This window comes from Pseudozyma hubeiensis, assembly GCF_000403515.1.
Source record: "Pseudozyma hubeiensis SY62 DNA, scaffold: PHS58, whole genome shotgun sequence".
NCBI classification, from domain to species: Eukaryota; Fungi; Basidiomycota; class Ustilaginomycetes; order Ustilaginales; family Ustilaginaceae; genus Pseudozyma; species Pseudozyma hubeiensis.
In genome coordinates, this window is record NW_012133840.1 from 66811 (window position 1) to 82442 (window position 15632).

A 15632-nucleotide genomic window follows, 5' to 3' on the forward strand; every position below is an offset into this window, starting at 1 on the left:
CCGAGAGCGCACAACAACAGCTACAAACCCATCCGAATTTTCTTTCTCCGGACCAGCCTAGTCTCGAGCTCACGCACACGCACATACACAATGCCTCCCAAGGGCTCAAAGCGGTCATCGAAGGCCTCGGCCGCCGCCGTCGCCGCCGAACCACAACCAATGGACGTCGACGAGCCATCCAGCTCTCAACCCAGCGGATCCATTGCCAACGACCCCGTCGCCTCCAGCATCATTGCCGACTCCAAAACCTCTGTCGCTGTCGATCAGCGTCGTCTCGTCGAGATCCTGCCAGAACGTGTTGGCTCGGTCGCCAACACCGATTTCCCGCTCCACCACCCCGGCCAGAACGACGCCTTCTCCCTCGCGTCTGCCAACGACAAGCTCAAGGTCATCGTCACACGTCTTTCCGACGCATCGTGCGAGTTCGACCTCATCGGCGTAGATGCCTCCGTCGCCAACGCTGTGCGTCGAGTACTGATGGCTGAGGTGCCGACGGTCGCCATCGAGCACGTGTACATCTGGAACAACACCTCCATCATCCAAGATGAGGTTCTCTCGCATCGTCTCGGTCTCGTTCCACTCGTCATCAATCCGGATAAAGTCACCATGCGCATGCCCGGCGACGATGCAGACGACAGCAACACTGTAGTCTTCCACCTCAAAGCCAAATGCGAGCGCAACCGCACGGCGGCGCGTGGCGAAACCGACCCAGACAAACTCTACATCGGCCACAACGTCTACTCGGAACAGCTGCAGTGGGACCCCAAGGGTGGTCAGGATGAAGACTTTGCAGACGCCCCACCTCGCCCCGTCCACGACAAGATCTTGATCGCCAAACTCCGACCCGGCCAAGAACTCGATCTCGAGCTTCACTGCGAGAAGGGTATCGGCAAAGACCACGCCAAATTCTCGCCCGTCGCAACCGCTTCCTACCGTCTGCTACCGCACATCCAGCTGCTGAAACCGATCCCGGACGAATCCATCGACAAGTTCGTCAAGTGCTTCCCACCGGGCGTCATCGGCGTAACGGGGACCGGAAAGGACCGCAGCGTGGTGGTGCAGGATGCGCGAAAGGACACGATCTCTCGAGAGGTGTTCAGACACCAGGAGTTCGAGGACAAGGTCAAGCTGGGCAGGGTGCGGGATCACTTTTTGTTCGATCTCGAGAGCACGGGTATCATCCCGCCGGAGAAGCTGTTGCCCGAGGCGATCAAGACGTTGAGGAACAAGATCGCCACGTTGAGGAAGAGCTTGGATCACCTAGAGACGAGAGGGTTGGACTCGGCCATGGTCGCTTGATCGATCAGCGTTCGCTTGCAATGTATTGCTTTTCTTTCAGTTCATGCGCCCTGGCTCAACGTGCGTCCATCTGAGGCCGTGACTGATATCGAGCACCGAGTCAACTGTCACATACGTCAGGCTGAGATTTGAGCCATTCGCACGCAGCTCTTTTCTGTGAAGCAAATCATATTTGATACCTCAACCACGCTCAAAACGCCCTCCCTTCTTCCGACAATATCCTCTGTTGAACGCTATCCACCTTCCTATGACCGCCCTTTCCTCCTCCAAACCCAGCCCATTTGTCCTTCAGTCTGTCCACCGCATCGTTCTTGGTCAACCAGCTGTCCGACTTCTCCATCTTGGGTCTCTGGTAGCCGTAGCTGGCAGCGTAGGATTCTTCCCTCTCCCTCTCGCCTTTACCGGTGGCGAAGGTTGCTACGCGGTTGGTGACTCTGAAGGCGTAAGCGACGCATACCCATACACCTCCCAAGACGCCGGCTAGCCGTACCAGGAATTGCAGGAATCCAGTCGTCCTTTCTCGGATCGTCATTTGCAGAGGTTCGATGTCATACTTGATGAAGATGCCGGGTACGCCTTTTCCGTGTTCGATCTGTCGGGTGTAGTCGGTGACGCTGTATTGATGCGTGTGCAGTTTGCGACCTCTGGCGTCGACGAACAGCGTCGGTACTGCAGAGATAAAGTATTGGAACACGGTAAAGTGTTTGTCCGTCGTCTCCACCGAAGAGTCTAGCGGTTGGGAGATTTCGGGAAAGTAAGGACCGAAACTGAATTCGTGGATGACGTGGGAGAGATTCATGAGTTTGTGATCGGTACGCTCCATGCTCAGATATCCATGACCGAGAGTTGTGATGTGCAGGTTTCCCGTGACACGTTTGACTTCCATGCTGCCGTAGATCCTGCATGCTGGACCGTCGGGGACGACGTGTGCTGTCTTCTGGAAAGCCACCTGTCGACTGAACTTTTTGTTCTTCGGCTTCTTCCGATACAGCGGTTTGCGACGTGCTTGGTTGATCGTCTTCTGCACCGAGATCTCCTGCATAGGTAGAGCGTCCAATCGATCCGCATGTCCGATCTCAAACGTCGTCCCATCCTTGGTAAACTCCGAGTCCGAAACATGCAATCGATCTCCCACCGCATCTCGAACGTCGACGGTCAGATAGTGGCACTTCATCGCTACAGTCATATCCATGTTGATCTGCATCGTCGACTGTAGCTGATCATCCACGGAAAAGGAATACCCGCGTTCGCCGTAGAGGTAAGAGGAGAGTTCGGTCCATAGCAGGAACAGAAGCGTCACGGTGGAGACGATGGTGAGCACTCCACCTTTGGATGAACGCTGTGTGTAGATGGATTGCGTCTTGGGAAAGGCATCGAACTGACGGATCTTGGGAAGCCGATCCAGCGAATCTAGCAAGTCGGCCATTGTGATGTTCGCGCCAGGCTAGCCCCAACCGCTCGCTAGGATGCAGTGTTGACGGCTTTCGGATGTGGTGGATATGCTGGGAGTCGGCCCCTGGTCAGTGGAGAAAGTCGATTCGGAGCGGTGGCCGACAAGATAGAGCAGATGGTCGTCTCGAGAGATGTCAAATGCCTCTTGGTCAGAGTGTCGGGGCTTCATGTGTCTTTCAGCTGCTCTGCTGCACGGACACACACGGTCGAAATTTGAGCTTGGTTCTTCTCATCTCGGCCACGCCGACGCCAGCATGAGACGCTGTGCAGCCGACCGCTGCACCGCCGAGACTCAAATTTCCCCACCTTCCACGCGTCGAGATCGGGCACCCATCGGGCGCATTGAAACGTTGGAAAGGTTGCCGCCGTTCAGCAGCGAATGGCACAATCTCTGGCTACAAAACAGTCAACGGATCTCGATCGGTCTTGGAGACGCTGATGGAGTATTGGCTCGGAAGCTCTGGTCGCAACCAGTGCTGCAGAACGTCGCGGAGGTACTTTCTGTAGAGACAGAAGATGAAAGCGAGAAGGAAAGGTCAGCCTCACACTCGAATGTAGAGACGCCAACATGAGATCGACGACTAGAATACTCACCTCTCGGTGTTTGTATGGTTGGTGACAATGACAGATGCGCCTGCAGCTTTGTACGCCAAGATCTCGTGGTGCGAGAGCTCGCCTGTCAAATAGAGGTCCGCCTTGACGCCCGAGAAGACGCTTGACCCCGAGCCGGCACAGACAGCAATGGTGGAGATGGGCTTGTCCGACGCTTTGCAGCCTTGAACATGCGGCAGATCGAGGTTCTGCTTGACCCTTCTCACGATCTCGTCGAAGGATTGCGGTTCTTCGAGTTTGATGAGTCTACCAAGTCCCGCCGCCTCGTAGCCTTTTGGTGTGTTCTTGCTAGCGCTGAGCGCAGCGAAGGCGTTGGTTCGGAACGAATCCAGCGCCTCCGGCGACTCGAGCTCGGCAAACGTTTCCTTCGAGGAGACCACCTTTCCTAGCCAGTCGTTGATACCTCCTAGCGTCGCGTCGAGGCTAGTATGAGGGCAGTAGACGCTTACCCCAGCAGCTGCCAACCGCAACAGACTCGTCTGCTGAGGATCAGCGAATGTGAGCGACTTGAGACCTCGGAAGATGATCGGATGGTACACGAGCGCCACCTTGACGTTTTCTGGCGAGGAAAGGATCTCGTCGCATACATCCGTAGTCAGATCGATGGCGAGCATGACGCCTTGCTTCTCGCCGGATTGGCCGCTGACGGGCGATGGTGCTTGCAAGAGCAGACCGACGTTGTCAAAGGACGTCTCGGCGAGTTGCAGCGGTGCGATGCGATGCATGGCTTCCATGGTGCTCGCAAGGATCGCATTCTGCTTGACCGTGTCGGTAATCTCCCAGTTGGACTGCATCATAGTTCCTCGAATGGTGCTGCACGAACGTGGTGTGATGCCGGTGCGCTGTGACACGATGGAAGCGAGCACGAGTCTCGAAGGGATGGATTGCAAAGGAATACAGCGAGCAAGCGATGTTCTTGAGGCTCCAAGTGCTCTGTAGAGTACGACCATTAACGATGCGGTAGACTGAGAAAGGTGTCGGGGGCCAAAGATGTCGTACGCACTTGGTCAGAAGCTGATGGTGTTGGTTCCGCTTTCCTTCTCAACTGAGGTGGAGGTGAAATAAATAAATAAAAAGGGGATTAAAACTGAAAAGTCGAAATTCTCCAACGAAAGAGCGCAGGATCGGTCGATTTGGGAGCGAGATGGTGCAACTCAGCGCGCCAGAGGGCGCGTGTGCCAAATCTCTCACACACAGAGAGGCACAGCCAAAGCTCGGCGTGAAATCCGAGCGAGCAGCTCTCCCGTATTCACGGGGAGGCGGAGAGGGAGAGGGTGGGCTGCTGTTGCATCAGAAAGCGTTGTTGATCTGAGGCCACCTTTCTTTTTTGGATTATATCGCAGCGCACCATCCACGCTCCTCGGACCCCTATCACTTCCACCACTCCCACACATACTCCCTCTCTCATACAACATCATCTTTGTCTGGCAACTGCAAGCCGACTGTCTCCGACACTCACCGACACATCGTCACTCGGCTTTGACAATTGCGCGTATTTCTCTTCATTGTCACAGGACTCCACTTAGTTGGTGCATCTCAGAGGCGAGACGAATTGCACCTCGCTCTCCACACCGATAACGGACGAAGTACGACGGATCAGCCCGATCACGCCTTTGGCGCCCAAGGATTGATCTCCCACTCAGCGGCTCCCCCTCGCTTCGTCCGAAGGGCCCGTTTCATCGCATCACTGCAGGCTTTCGGCTGCTATTAGCATATAGATTGCCACTGTCTCGCCTCAGCCTGTTTTCGGCACATCAGCTTGTTGTCACAACCGCATCATCACAATGGCTGCTGCTCAAAGGAATCCTCGTCAGCTTCAGTTCAAGCTCGTCTTGCTCGGCGAGTCGGCTGTCGGCAAGTCGAGTCTGGTGCTCCGCTTCGTCAAGGACCAATTTGACGACTACCGCGAGAGCACCATCGGAGCTGCCTTCCTCACACAGACCGTCAGCTTGGATGCGCAGACCACGGTCAAATTCGAGATCTGGGACACAGCGGGACAAGAGCGATACAAGTCGCTGGCACCCATGTACTACCGCAACGCCAACTGCGCAGTAGTAGTGTACGATATCACCCAACCTTCTTCTCTCGACAAGGCCAAGGCATGGATCCGCGAGCTTCAGCGTCAGGCGGATCCCAACATCATCATCGCGCTTGCCGGCAACAAGGCCGATCTGGCGAGTACGCGACGTGCAATTCCCACCGAAGAGGCGGAAAAGTACGCACAGGAGGAGGGTCTCCTCTTCCTCGAGACCTCGGCCAAGGATTCGTCCAACGTCTCGGAGCTGTTCACCATGATTGCGCGCAAGCTGCCGACAGAGCAGGCGGCCAGTTCGCAACAGGGTGGTCGGGCAGGCGCAGCATCTGCTGCTGGAGCTGGAGGCGCAAGACCAGGCGTCAACCTCAACGGGCAGCAAGGAGGTCAACAGCAGGATGCTTGCAACTGCTAGTGGACATTTTCCCAATTGCCTCTTGAATTTGTGACGCTCCAGCCTTCCTTGACGAACATTGACGCTTGCCATGTACGATCGAACCTTCATACCATCTGTCGTCGCCTTGTAAATCTCTCCAAGTGCTTGCTTCGTGAGTAGCGTGTCTGGAAAAACATGCGAACCGTCTGTGACGACGCCAGATAGGCACCCTTTGTACTCTTGCGTCGAGCGAGCAAGGTTGAGGAGTTGCTTGGGAAGAGAACAGTGGTGTTCAAGTCTGCCCTCAAAGTCGTTCTGAGTTGTTGAGAGAGAAAGACATATATTGTGTGCCTTATGTGATAGCCTCGAGGAGTGCGGCAGACTCACCGCATGTTTCGAGCCACGGTACTCCGAACTCGGCTCCACGCCGCTCAATTGCACGAGCAAAGGGACTGTGTGTCGACATTTGTGCTCTTTAACCGCTCATGTCGTTGCTGTCTGTGGCTAGCGGCCTCAGAAGGCTGATGCGTCTCGTGTTCTAAGCATCCGCTGCGCTTGTCGAGAGCCGAGGATGCCGTGAGCATGACGTGGACTCCAGGCGTAAATGATGGGGCATGATCACAAGGTCGTACCACTCACACGCAGACACAGCCATCCAAAACGTATATTTTTGGACGCCAACCTCAGGGTTTGTGGTGTTTTTGATTTTAGAATTCAGCAGTAGCCGAGACATGACAGCAGCAGCAGCAGCGGCGGCGGCGGCATGAGCTTGAGTCGAGCTATTAGGGTGTCCCCCGAGCACTACAGCGCCCTTGGTGGGTGTATGTTGTTCGAGATCGCTCTTCCGGGATGCTGGTTTTAGAGAAGCTTCTCAGGTAGATTTCCCGGTTCAGTTCGTTGCTTTAAAAAAGAATCAATAAAAACCAAAAATGCTTAACCGTAGAACTCTGAGCGGTGCCAAGCTGTGCTGTGCAATTGCCAAACCACGACTTCGGTCACACCGCGCTGTGCTGCGCCGTGCTGTGCGCAGCTGAGCTTGAAAGGGAGCCGCACCGGCCGCTTTTTGGTTTGGCAGGTGTGCCACGGACACTGTCACGCTCACCATACTCTCTCCGCACCGCCATCCTGGCTTCCTCTCTTCCTCACAGACATCACTTGACCATCGCAGGGCTCGCGATCCGTAGCAGAAGCCGTACGGTGACCACCCCGAAGCAGCGACGACAACCTACGGAAATCGGATTCTCGCACATCCTCCCTCCAATCGCAGAATCTTTACCGCATCGTAACAACCGGATGGCTTCCTTCGACAGAGCGATTGACTACCCAAGCTCACGACTTGACATTAGCGCTTCCCGCTGCTTTCCTCCGTCTGGACCGGCTAGACGAGCCCTGCCGTACGTCGACTGACCCTTCAGCGGCTCATCCCATTCCCAGGACATGGACGCCGAGCTGCACTGAGCCTGCCGAATTTGTCGAGCTCCCACGCTCAGCATTGGAAGACTCTCAGCTCACGGCAAAGCAGCCTCTCCACAGCTTGTTTTCGAGAACCTCGACGAAGACGTCTGCATACTTTCGACGATGACCATGGTGAACCAAGCCACGTCCACGCAGCTCTTCTAGATGAAGAAGTTCTTCAGACCAAAGGAGGCGGGGACCATCACCCCCCTGCCTCCCGCCAGCCCTGGCGTTCAAAGTTCCTCTTTCTCGACTCCACGGCCCTTCGACGAGTACCAAGCTCGAATGGCATCGCACGCACGAGACTCAAATCGCCCACTCTCGTTGCAGGTCCCTCCAGTAGCCTCGCGCTCAGCACCCGACTCTCCTGAGCGTTCAAGCTATGCTCGAACCTACTCTCCAACCTCGCAGCAGCGACGCGGTCAACAGCTCGGCGTTTCACCTCGAAAGAATCGATCTCCGAACCAGCTACATGCTGTCCAGGCTGCAGACGCCGCTTATGACTCGTATCCAGACCCCATCTCGGCACAGTCACAGACTTTTCGCCCATCGTTCGAGCGTCAGAACACTTCCGACTACGACCTACGCAGCTCTCCTACACCACGACGCACAAATTCAATACGCGTTTCTCAGCAACAACAGCAGCGGCAACAACCACCTCACATGGCCGCCTTTTCACCGCCCAGATCGTTACGCCCTGCCCAGCCCGCCGCTCATCAACATCGCCGAGACAACTCCTGGAGCACAGGCATCGCATCTGGTGCAGCGTCCCTTCAAGGCCATGGCCAAGGCAGGAACGGCGAACGCCATTCTCTCCAATCTGCTCCCGAATCACTAGTATCTCCACACTTTGCTGAACCAGCGCGCCGGCAACGATCCGACAGTCCTTACGATCCGCAGGACGGTACCTTCCATCATGACCTGGATGACCGTACACCAACGGCGAGCGACGCACCACGCTCAGCTGCCTATCCAGTCTATTCGGGCGCAGACGGCGATGACGATGCAGGCGAGGTGCTCATCTCTCAAGGGCGCTACGAGGAAACCACCCTTCGCGAGCTCAATCCCAAAGACAAGGGCAAAGCAAAGAAGCTCTTCGGATTCGCAACGGGCAGCGGTAAAGACAAGAAAGGAAAGCAGGATCGAGACATTGCCGCCACCGCACCATCACCGATACCAAGGCACAGCCGTGATCGTGACGATCTTCGACTCATGTCCCCTCCCATGAATTCGCAGCCTCTGTCTCCCCAGGAACGCAGCAAGGAGGGCGGATGGATGGATCGATGGAACAAGCGCTCTCACCAGCAGCAAGCAGCCAGACTTCACGACAAGGAAGCCGAGGAAGCTGTCGCATCGCACATCGGTTGGCTCTCCGCAAACGCAAATGACGAGCAAGATTGGATGCAGATCTTGCCACTCATCGATGTCATCAGTCACTCTGACGCGGCGAGCAAAGAGGCGGCGCGAGCGCTTCGCAAAGAATTCAAATACGGCGCAGTCGACACTCAACGCCGCGCTGTCCGCATCTGGGCGCTGCTCGCGCTCAACTCGAGCGACCGCTTCCGTCTGCAGGTTGCGAGCAAGCGCTTCCTCGATGCCATCGAGGACAGTATCGCTTCGTCAAAGACACCTCTGAGTGTAAAGGAGACCATGCTCAGGGTCTTGGGTGTTCTGGCCTTCGAGTTTCGAGACGATGCGGAATTGGTCGCGGTGACAAAGTGCTGGAACAAGGTCAAGCCGAACGATCGCAAGAAGGACGGAGAGCCACTCGAAGATGACCTGTTCGAGTTCAGACTGCCTCAGCCGACCGGCCCGTTGCAGCAACAGCAGCAGCAGCCGGCTTTCCGACGTGTCTCGCAACGTCGTTCGCAGCCGCCCAGACGAGGCGCTGCTTACCACGAACCCGACTTCGGTGTGTCGCCCCCGCAGCAGCGACCTTTCACCGCGGACTCTGCCGATCAGCAGCGACTCCTCCATTCTGCCGCATTTGCACCGCCACCACATCCACCTGGCGTACCTGCTTCTGTGCAGCCACAGGCAGCGCCGCCAGAGCAGCAGCAGACTTGGCCGAGACCCAATCTCCCTCCGCCTAGTCTCCAACCTCAGACACGCACCGTTGCCAACGTCGTGTCACCACCCATGATGATTGAGCAGCACGATAGCAGGAGCGCCACCGATGTCATCTCAACTCTCGAGGCAGCTGCTGCATCCATGGATTCTCACTCTGCTTCCATGCACAGCAACCATTCTTCCGCCTCTCAGCGCGACGACGTGCTCACCTTCGACGAAGACGTACGACGCTTGCACGAGGAATGTCAGATCGCACGCAGTAACGCCGCGGTACTGGTCGACACGCTGTTGCACGAGGGATTGCATTCCGGTACGCTGGAGCTGGTCGAAGAGTTCCACAGTAAAGTGGTGCGCTCGCAGGATCTGATTGCTTCTCAGATACCATGGGCTTCGGCGCAAGCTGACCGGTCCAGAGCAGCGGTCGCTGTGGGAGGTGAGAGGGAGACGAGGGAAGAAGCTCTGCTGGCCGATTTGCTGGAGGCACATGGCAGATCGGGCGAGGCTATTCACATGGTGGAAGATGCGAGAAGGAGGATTGAGGAAGAGGAAGCGGAGAGGCAGGCGACGGAGAGGAGTAAAGTCGAGGTCCGGCTGGATCGATCCGCTCTTGCGCAGGGTAGTCTTACTGGGGAATTGTACGATGTTGTTGGGGGGGGAAGGGCCGGGTTGTTGGGTGTCCAAGCATCCGGGTCAAGATCGCCATCGCCTAGTGCCGGTGGGTTCACGTCCTCGCAGAAGCTAGACAATTCTGCATCGTCGGGTGTTAGCCCGGCCTACTTTGCTGCCTCCAATGGCAACGGAGCACCTGTCCTCCCACCTCGAATCTCTCGCCCACTCCCGGTACCACGGTCAGACCAATCCTCCGACTCGAACACCAGCACCACATCCTTCCCGCATCCTCACCACGCCACCGCTCAAAGCTTGACCGCCTCCATTCACTCTACCACTTCTTCCATCACTTCGTCCACCCACTCACGCGACACGCCGCTCAACGCAGCAGGCGGCAGATCTCCACTTCCCGTCACCCCGCCTAGTCTGAACATCGATACCAAGAAGAAAGGGTGGGAGGAGGAGGGGGACGAAATGCAAACGCCGGTGGTGCCGAGTGAGAAGGCGTTGGGGAAGAGGAGGGCGGTGAGTGTGCGGTATCCGACGCCGCCGCAGGGGCAGAAGGCGCCGCCGGTTCCGCCGCAGCCAGGGATGGGGGATGCGGTGGGTGCGATGGGTGGGTTGAGGTTGGGGTAACGAGGTGATTGCAGAGCGGAGTGGGGGGTATGATGCGCATGGTGTAAGCGTAATGAAACTGCACATTCACGTGGTGGTGTTTCTCAAAAACGTGAAGACGAGATCGATTAGGATTGTGATTTGTGAAAAGCGTGACATCAACCTTCCTCCTGCTCTTGCTCCTCTTCGTAGTTGGAATAGATCGTCTTCGGCTGGGTCTTCTCCCAAGCCTTTGTAAACTCCCCCTTCCCGTCTGCAGCGTACTTCAATAGCGCCTCCCTCGGATCCACGTTCAGATCGTCGGGGGCCTTCCACAAGCTCTGCACCGTTCCCTGTTGATCGCCTGCACCGATGCGGCCGCCTTTTCCACGACCGGAGAGGGGGCCCTGTGGGAGGAGGGTTTTGGTGGGATCCAGTCGGGCTTTGGCGAGACGACGACGTTTGGCCGACTCGCTTTGCGTAAAGGAGGTGGGGTCGGAGATCGGATACGAAGATTCGGAGGCGGGGTCGGAGGAGGTGTAGAGGGAGGATGTGGAGGAGGCGTGGCGCGGGAGCGCGAGGGTGATGCCTTTGGTAGAGCGCGTGGGGGAGTAGCTGATGGTGAGGAGACCGGAACGGTGCGTGGTGAAGAGCTGGTCTGTGTGCGCGCTCCAGTGGAAACGGATCGGTGTGGATGGGGTAGCGGTCGTGGAGACGGTGGAGAGATCGAGACTGTCGAGAACAACGATCTGACCGCCATCCTTGTGCGACGCTGTAGAATCGTCATCGTTCCCACTGTTTCCGGTATCGGCAACGCCAGCGATCAACGTTCTCGAGTCGAAGGGATCCCATATCAGCCCCGCGTGGTTGCTCCCTCCCCACAATCCATCCCTTTCCACCACCGGCTTTCTGAACTGCCTCGCGTCCCACATCTTGACCTTTCCATCGCCTCCCCTCGTCACCACTTTGTGACCGCTGAGACTGATGCAGCTCGTCCATGTATCCCTCTCATGCGCCTCGTCCACGCCCAACCTCGGCCTAGCGTTGAGATTCGACCTGGTATCCCACATCCCCACAAACCCGTCCTCGCCGCTCACCCAGATCCCATCCCCCTCCTCGGCTATCGCAGTGACCTTCGTCCTCCCACCCCTGGTCTTGCTCTTCACCACAATCAAATCATCCTGTCCCCTCTCCATCCTCTCCTCACTCCACAACCTCACCGTACTATCGCTCCCACCGGTCCAAAACCCGCCACCTGCAGCGTAACCCCCACACGTAAGCGCCGAAACGTGTCCCTTGGTGTGCCGCATATCCCTCAGGTACGGATCGCCCTTCCTGCACTTGCCGACCTCGGCGGCGTCGCGCGTGAAGATCTGCGCCTCGCACGTCCCGCTCACCACCAGCAGGTGCGTTGCGCCCGAGGGCGAGAAGGCCAGATCCAGGATCGGATAGGTCTCGTGCGTCGGGGGAAAGTGACGGAAGGGTGAGAGCGTGGAGGTCATGCCGCCGAAATCGTAGAGGGAGACGGTGGAGTCGTAGCTGCCGACGCAGAAGCGTGAGCCGGAGGGGTCGACGGCGAGGGAGGAGAGCGTTTTGGTGTGAATGGGGGCGAAGCGTGCGGTGTGCGTCAGAGGTGGGATGGATGTTGGAGGTATTGGGTTCGAGGCAGCTGCCGCTACTGCTGCTGACGGTGGTGGTGGCGGAGGACCCACCTCATCATCCGAGTCATCAGAGTCATCCGAGGAAGAGTCGATGCCCCTCGCCCGTCGCTCCCTCGCTTCCTCCTCAGCCGCCCGGTTCGCAGCACGCTCCTCCGCGGTCAACCCATCATCATCCTCCTCTTCGTCATCCTCCGCGGGTCTCTTACCCAACACCGCAGAGCTGAGATCACTGCCCGCACCTGCCGCTCCACCCGATGCCGTCCCCACCGGTGCAGCCGCACGACTCGCCACTCCCTTGCCTCCACCTCCTCGCCTCCCGCCAAACGACGTCGGCATCATCGCTCGCAACGCCGCTTCGTCCATCGTGTCTACTCGCTTCGAGAGCTTGAAAAGGATCGTCCGGATCCCAGTTGTTCGTTCTGCAGCCTGCCTCGCTGGTCTGAGCGTCCCGCGTTCGAGTGTGTGGGTGCGGTAGGTTGGAGGTGAAAGGCCAAAATCACGGCTCAGCACGAATCTTGACGTGGGGAAAATTTCCCGACTTCCGAGTTCGTCTCTCTGTGGAGGCGTCACTCACTCGCTGACAGCTCAAACTTCAACATGCTCGTACAAGGCGCAAAAGAAACGACGTCCGACGAAAGCGATTCCATTCTGACAGCGGATCAAAACAATCCACTAGACATACCGCCAAATACAACGCAGTCCAAACAGAGGATCAAAGCTTGAGCTTATTGCCTCTACTTCTTGGGAACACTCGCCAGCCTCCACCCGTTCACATTCGCCATAGCCGCACCCGCCAACCCCGCTCCCCCTCCCCCTCCCTCGACACTAGCATTGCTCTTCCTCCTCGCCAACCCACCGAAGCTCTCCCTCACAATCAAATGCAAGCACGTCACAATGATGACATCCTTCAACTCTTCGCGTGTCAACCCCGCGCCATCTGGCCCCAAACCCGTGCTGCTCAAGTCTGGTAGCGGGAAGGGCACCGCCAGCTGACCCACAAGCTTGGGATGGTGCGGTGCAGGCGAAAGCGTCCCTAGCGGGATCCGCGTTGTAGGACCCAGCACGAGGTGACAGTTCCAAGGAGTCTCGCTGTCTTCGGGATCGGACTCGTCGCCGGAATCGACATCCTCGTCGCCGTGAGGAGCCGAGGAACCGGCAGCTGATGTGTCCATGGATGGCCTCGGAGACCGGTGTCCGGCTCCAGAGATGAACGACGAGGGTCGAGATGTCGAGCGAGCCGCATCGCCGGTACTGAGACGAGGCACGCCTACATCGTCGACTCCGAGAGACTGCGCCGACGTCGATGTGGTCGCCGTTTGCGCTGGTTGGCGACCCAGCGACGCATTGCTCCGACTTGCCTCGAGACCAGTTTGGCGGTCGATGCTTGTCACAGAAGCGTTTAAGGAAACGCTCGCGCGAAGCCTCGCTCGAGCTGTTTCGTAGCGTTGACGATTCGACATCCTCTTCGAATTTCGTGACCACTCGAACCGCACCGGGATCTGCGAGGGCGGCGGATGAGGCTCGTCACCACCCATGCGATTCACCAGGTTGAAGCGCTTCCAGACATTGGTCAACACCGGATTCGAGCCCGGAGCATCCGTCGGGGGAGACGACAGCGCCGAAGTTCTGCCGGCAAAGTTGGCAGGTGCACCGTCGAGCGCTCTGCGGTTCCACTTGCGTACCGTCCAGATGTAACCCTCTGTGCGCTTGCCGTCGACAAGCCCTGCGCCTGGGTGCATCTGCAAAGCCTCGCTGCCGTACTGACCTCTCGCAGTATCGCCCGTCGAGAGTCTGCCGAACAGGCTGGGTGCTCCAGCCGTTGGCGGTGCTGTCAGACGATCGTGTGTCGAGACAGCAGCAGCATCACGTCCAAAAGCGCCACCAGCGCCGGCTGCGCTGTTTGGACGCACTCCGAGAGAGAATCGCTTGAACTTGCCCAAGAGCTTGCCGCCGAGGTTCGCCTCGACCCCTCGAGCTTCGGGCGTCATGGCTTGGAACGAGGTGGGCGGCTCGGTCGTCGATGCTGCCTCCGTCGAGGTGGTCGCGCCGTGAGTAGGCGCAGAAAGGGCGGAGACGTCGTCGTGTGCACCACCAGATGAGTCTGTCTCGCTCCTGGGCGAAATCTTGGTGGCATTGCCAGCCTGCACTGTCGCAGTGGCTTGGTCCACGGGCGCTCTTTTGTGAAGCGTTGCTAGGTCATTGACGCCATTGACCAGCTCTGCGGGCTCAAGTATGCCGAAGCCATCGAGATCAATCCCCTTCTTGATATACTTTGCCACTTTCTGGTCGGTTCCTGCGTCGCTGACGGTTGTGGACAAGATGTGGTGGAAATTGAGATTGTAGAGGGGCGTGACTCGACGCCCAGAGCTTGCGGATGCGACAGAGCCCGATGCCGAGAGCTCCGAGCCTGCTGAGCGAGTGGATGCGATCGAATCTCTCCTGCGCAACTCCGTTGAAGGTGTAGCGGAGAGGTCGGCAGGGGCTACAGACGAGTCTATGGACAAACGGCGCTGGGAGCCATCGCGCCGAGACTGAAGTTGCTGCGGCATGACCAGTTGGATCTGCAGGTTGAGCGGATTCGTCTGTTTGCTAGGCGGCGGCTTGACAATGACGAGCAGCTCAGGAGGTGCGACCTTCTTTCGTCGACGTGGCACTGAGCTCCTGGCGGCTTCGGAGGGAGCCCCGCTCCAGGCAGCTTCGCTGTCGACACCGCCGAGCGTGGAGCTGAACGCGGTGAGTCTTTCGTGGCTGAGCTCGGATCCGTTTGCCATCGACGTGGGTCTGCTTGCACTCGGTTTGATCAGCGGCCCGTCGTAGGGATGCGATGTCATAGAGGGATGCGTTGCTGCAGGTGCTTCGCTGGCACGGCCGTTGAGTGTAGCCTCGGAAGCCTCGCGATTGTGATCTCTCGAAGTCTTGAAGGGCCAATCGGGCTGGGAGCTGAATTGGAAAGGAGCCTTGGGTGTCATGGATGTGGCGCGATCGATGGGAGACATTGAGGTTGAGCCGGAACTTGTAGCTCGTGCTCGAGCAGGATCGCTCGGACCTTGTTCCACGTCGGCGGTGAGCTTGTTGGATCCAATCCAGCTGGTGAGTAGGCTGGCCATCCTTGCAAGAGATCACAGAGCGTGTGAAGCTGTGCCATAGATCGAGCTGCTCTTGCTGTGCGGATTGAAACGAAACAGACCTAAGTGGGAGCCGAGGAGATACGCGCAGCAAGGCGGTCTGACCGTACTGTAGCTGGGCGTAGTGGAGCCGGCAGCTCAATATCAGGGTATTTGACAGCTTGTGATCGGAGTGGGCTGACGCGATGGAAGCAATTGAAACAAGCTGTGCGGTTCGCGATGGTGGGACAATTGAGCGGGTTCCTGGGAATACGTTTCCCGAGAAAGTCTGCGCGTGATTTGTGGAAGCCGATCGTAACGACTTGCACTGTACAGCTCGCGTTTCCTCTGCCGAAGTCGAGGATGGT

At 57.8% G+C, this 15632-nt stretch overlaps 8 protein-coding genes across 8 annotated transcripts; 4 read left to right on the forward strand and 4 right to left on the reverse strand.

Annotated features, from left to right (window-relative positions):
• Nucleotides 1-159: 159 nt before the first annotated feature.
• On the forward strand, nucleotides 160-1299 carry PHSY_006126 (hypothetical protein; the record flags this gene model as incomplete). The annotated part of the gene is made up of 1 exon (XM_012336729.1): nucleotides 160-1299. The coding sequence occupies one exon, from the start codon at nucleotides 160-162 to the stop codon at nucleotides 1297-1299; it is 1140 nt and encodes a 379-aa protein (XP_012192119.1).
• A 190-nt stretch (nucleotides 1300-1489) lies between these two features.
• Nucleotides 1490-2725, reverse strand: PHSY_006127 (hypothetical protein; the record flags this gene model as incomplete). The annotated part of the gene is made up of 1 exon (XM_012336730.1): nucleotides 1490-2725. The coding sequence occupies one exon, from the start codon at nucleotides 2723-2725 to the stop codon at nucleotides 1490-1492; it is 1236 nt and encodes a 411-aa protein (XP_012192120.1).
• A 421-nt stretch (nucleotides 2726-3146) lies between these two features.
• PHSY_006128 (hypothetical protein) lies at nucleotides 3147-4160 on the reverse strand (the record flags this gene model as incomplete). Its single annotated transcript, XM_012336731.1, has 2 exons — nucleotides 3147-3252; nucleotides 3346-4160. The coding sequence occupies 2 exons, from the start codon at nucleotides 4158-4160 to the stop codon at nucleotides 3147-3149; spliced, it is 921 nt and encodes a 306-aa protein (XP_012192121.1).
• Nucleotides 4161-5147: 987 nt separating this feature from the next.
• On the forward strand, nucleotides 5148-5810 carry PHSY_006129 (GTP-binding protein; the record flags this gene model as incomplete). Its single annotated transcript, XM_012336732.1, has 1 exon — nucleotides 5148-5810. One exon carries the CDS (start codon nucleotides 5148-5150, stop codon nucleotides 5808-5810), a length of 663 nt encoding a protein of 220 aa, XP_012192122.1.
• A 724-nt stretch (nucleotides 5811-6534) lies between these two features.
• On the forward strand, nucleotides 6535-7178 carry PHSY_006130 (hypothetical protein; the record flags this gene model as incomplete). The annotated part of the gene is made up of 2 exons (XM_012336733.1): nucleotides 6535-6586; nucleotides 6940-7178. The coding sequence occupies 2 exons, from the start codon at nucleotides 6535-6537 to the stop codon at nucleotides 7176-7178; spliced, it is 291 nt and encodes a 96-aa protein (XP_012192123.1).
• Nucleotides 7179-7391: 213 nt separating this feature from the next.
• PHSY_006131 (hypothetical protein) lies at nucleotides 7392-10541 on the forward strand (the record flags this gene model as incomplete). The annotated part of the gene is made up of 1 exon (XM_012336734.1): nucleotides 7392-10541. One exon carries the CDS (start codon nucleotides 7392-7394, stop codon nucleotides 10539-10541), a length of 3150 nt encoding a protein of 1049 aa, XP_012192124.1.
• Nucleotides 10542-10678: 137 nt separating this feature from the next.
• Nucleotides 10679-12523, reverse strand: PHSY_006132 (hypothetical protein; the record flags this gene model as incomplete). The annotated part of the gene is made up of 1 exon (XM_012336735.1): nucleotides 10679-12523. The coding sequence occupies one exon, from the start codon at nucleotides 12521-12523 to the stop codon at nucleotides 10679-10681; it is 1845 nt and encodes a 614-aa protein (XP_012192125.1).
• A 371-nt stretch (nucleotides 12524-12894) lies between these two features.
• PHSY_006133 (hypothetical protein) lies at nucleotides 12895-15267 on the reverse strand (the record flags this gene model as incomplete). The annotated part of the gene is made up of 1 exon (XM_012336736.1): nucleotides 12895-15267. The coding sequence occupies one exon, from the start codon at nucleotides 15265-15267 to the stop codon at nucleotides 12895-12897; it is 2373 nt and encodes a 790-aa protein (XP_012192126.1).
• Between the last annotated feature and the right edge of the window lie 365 nt (nucleotides 15268-15632).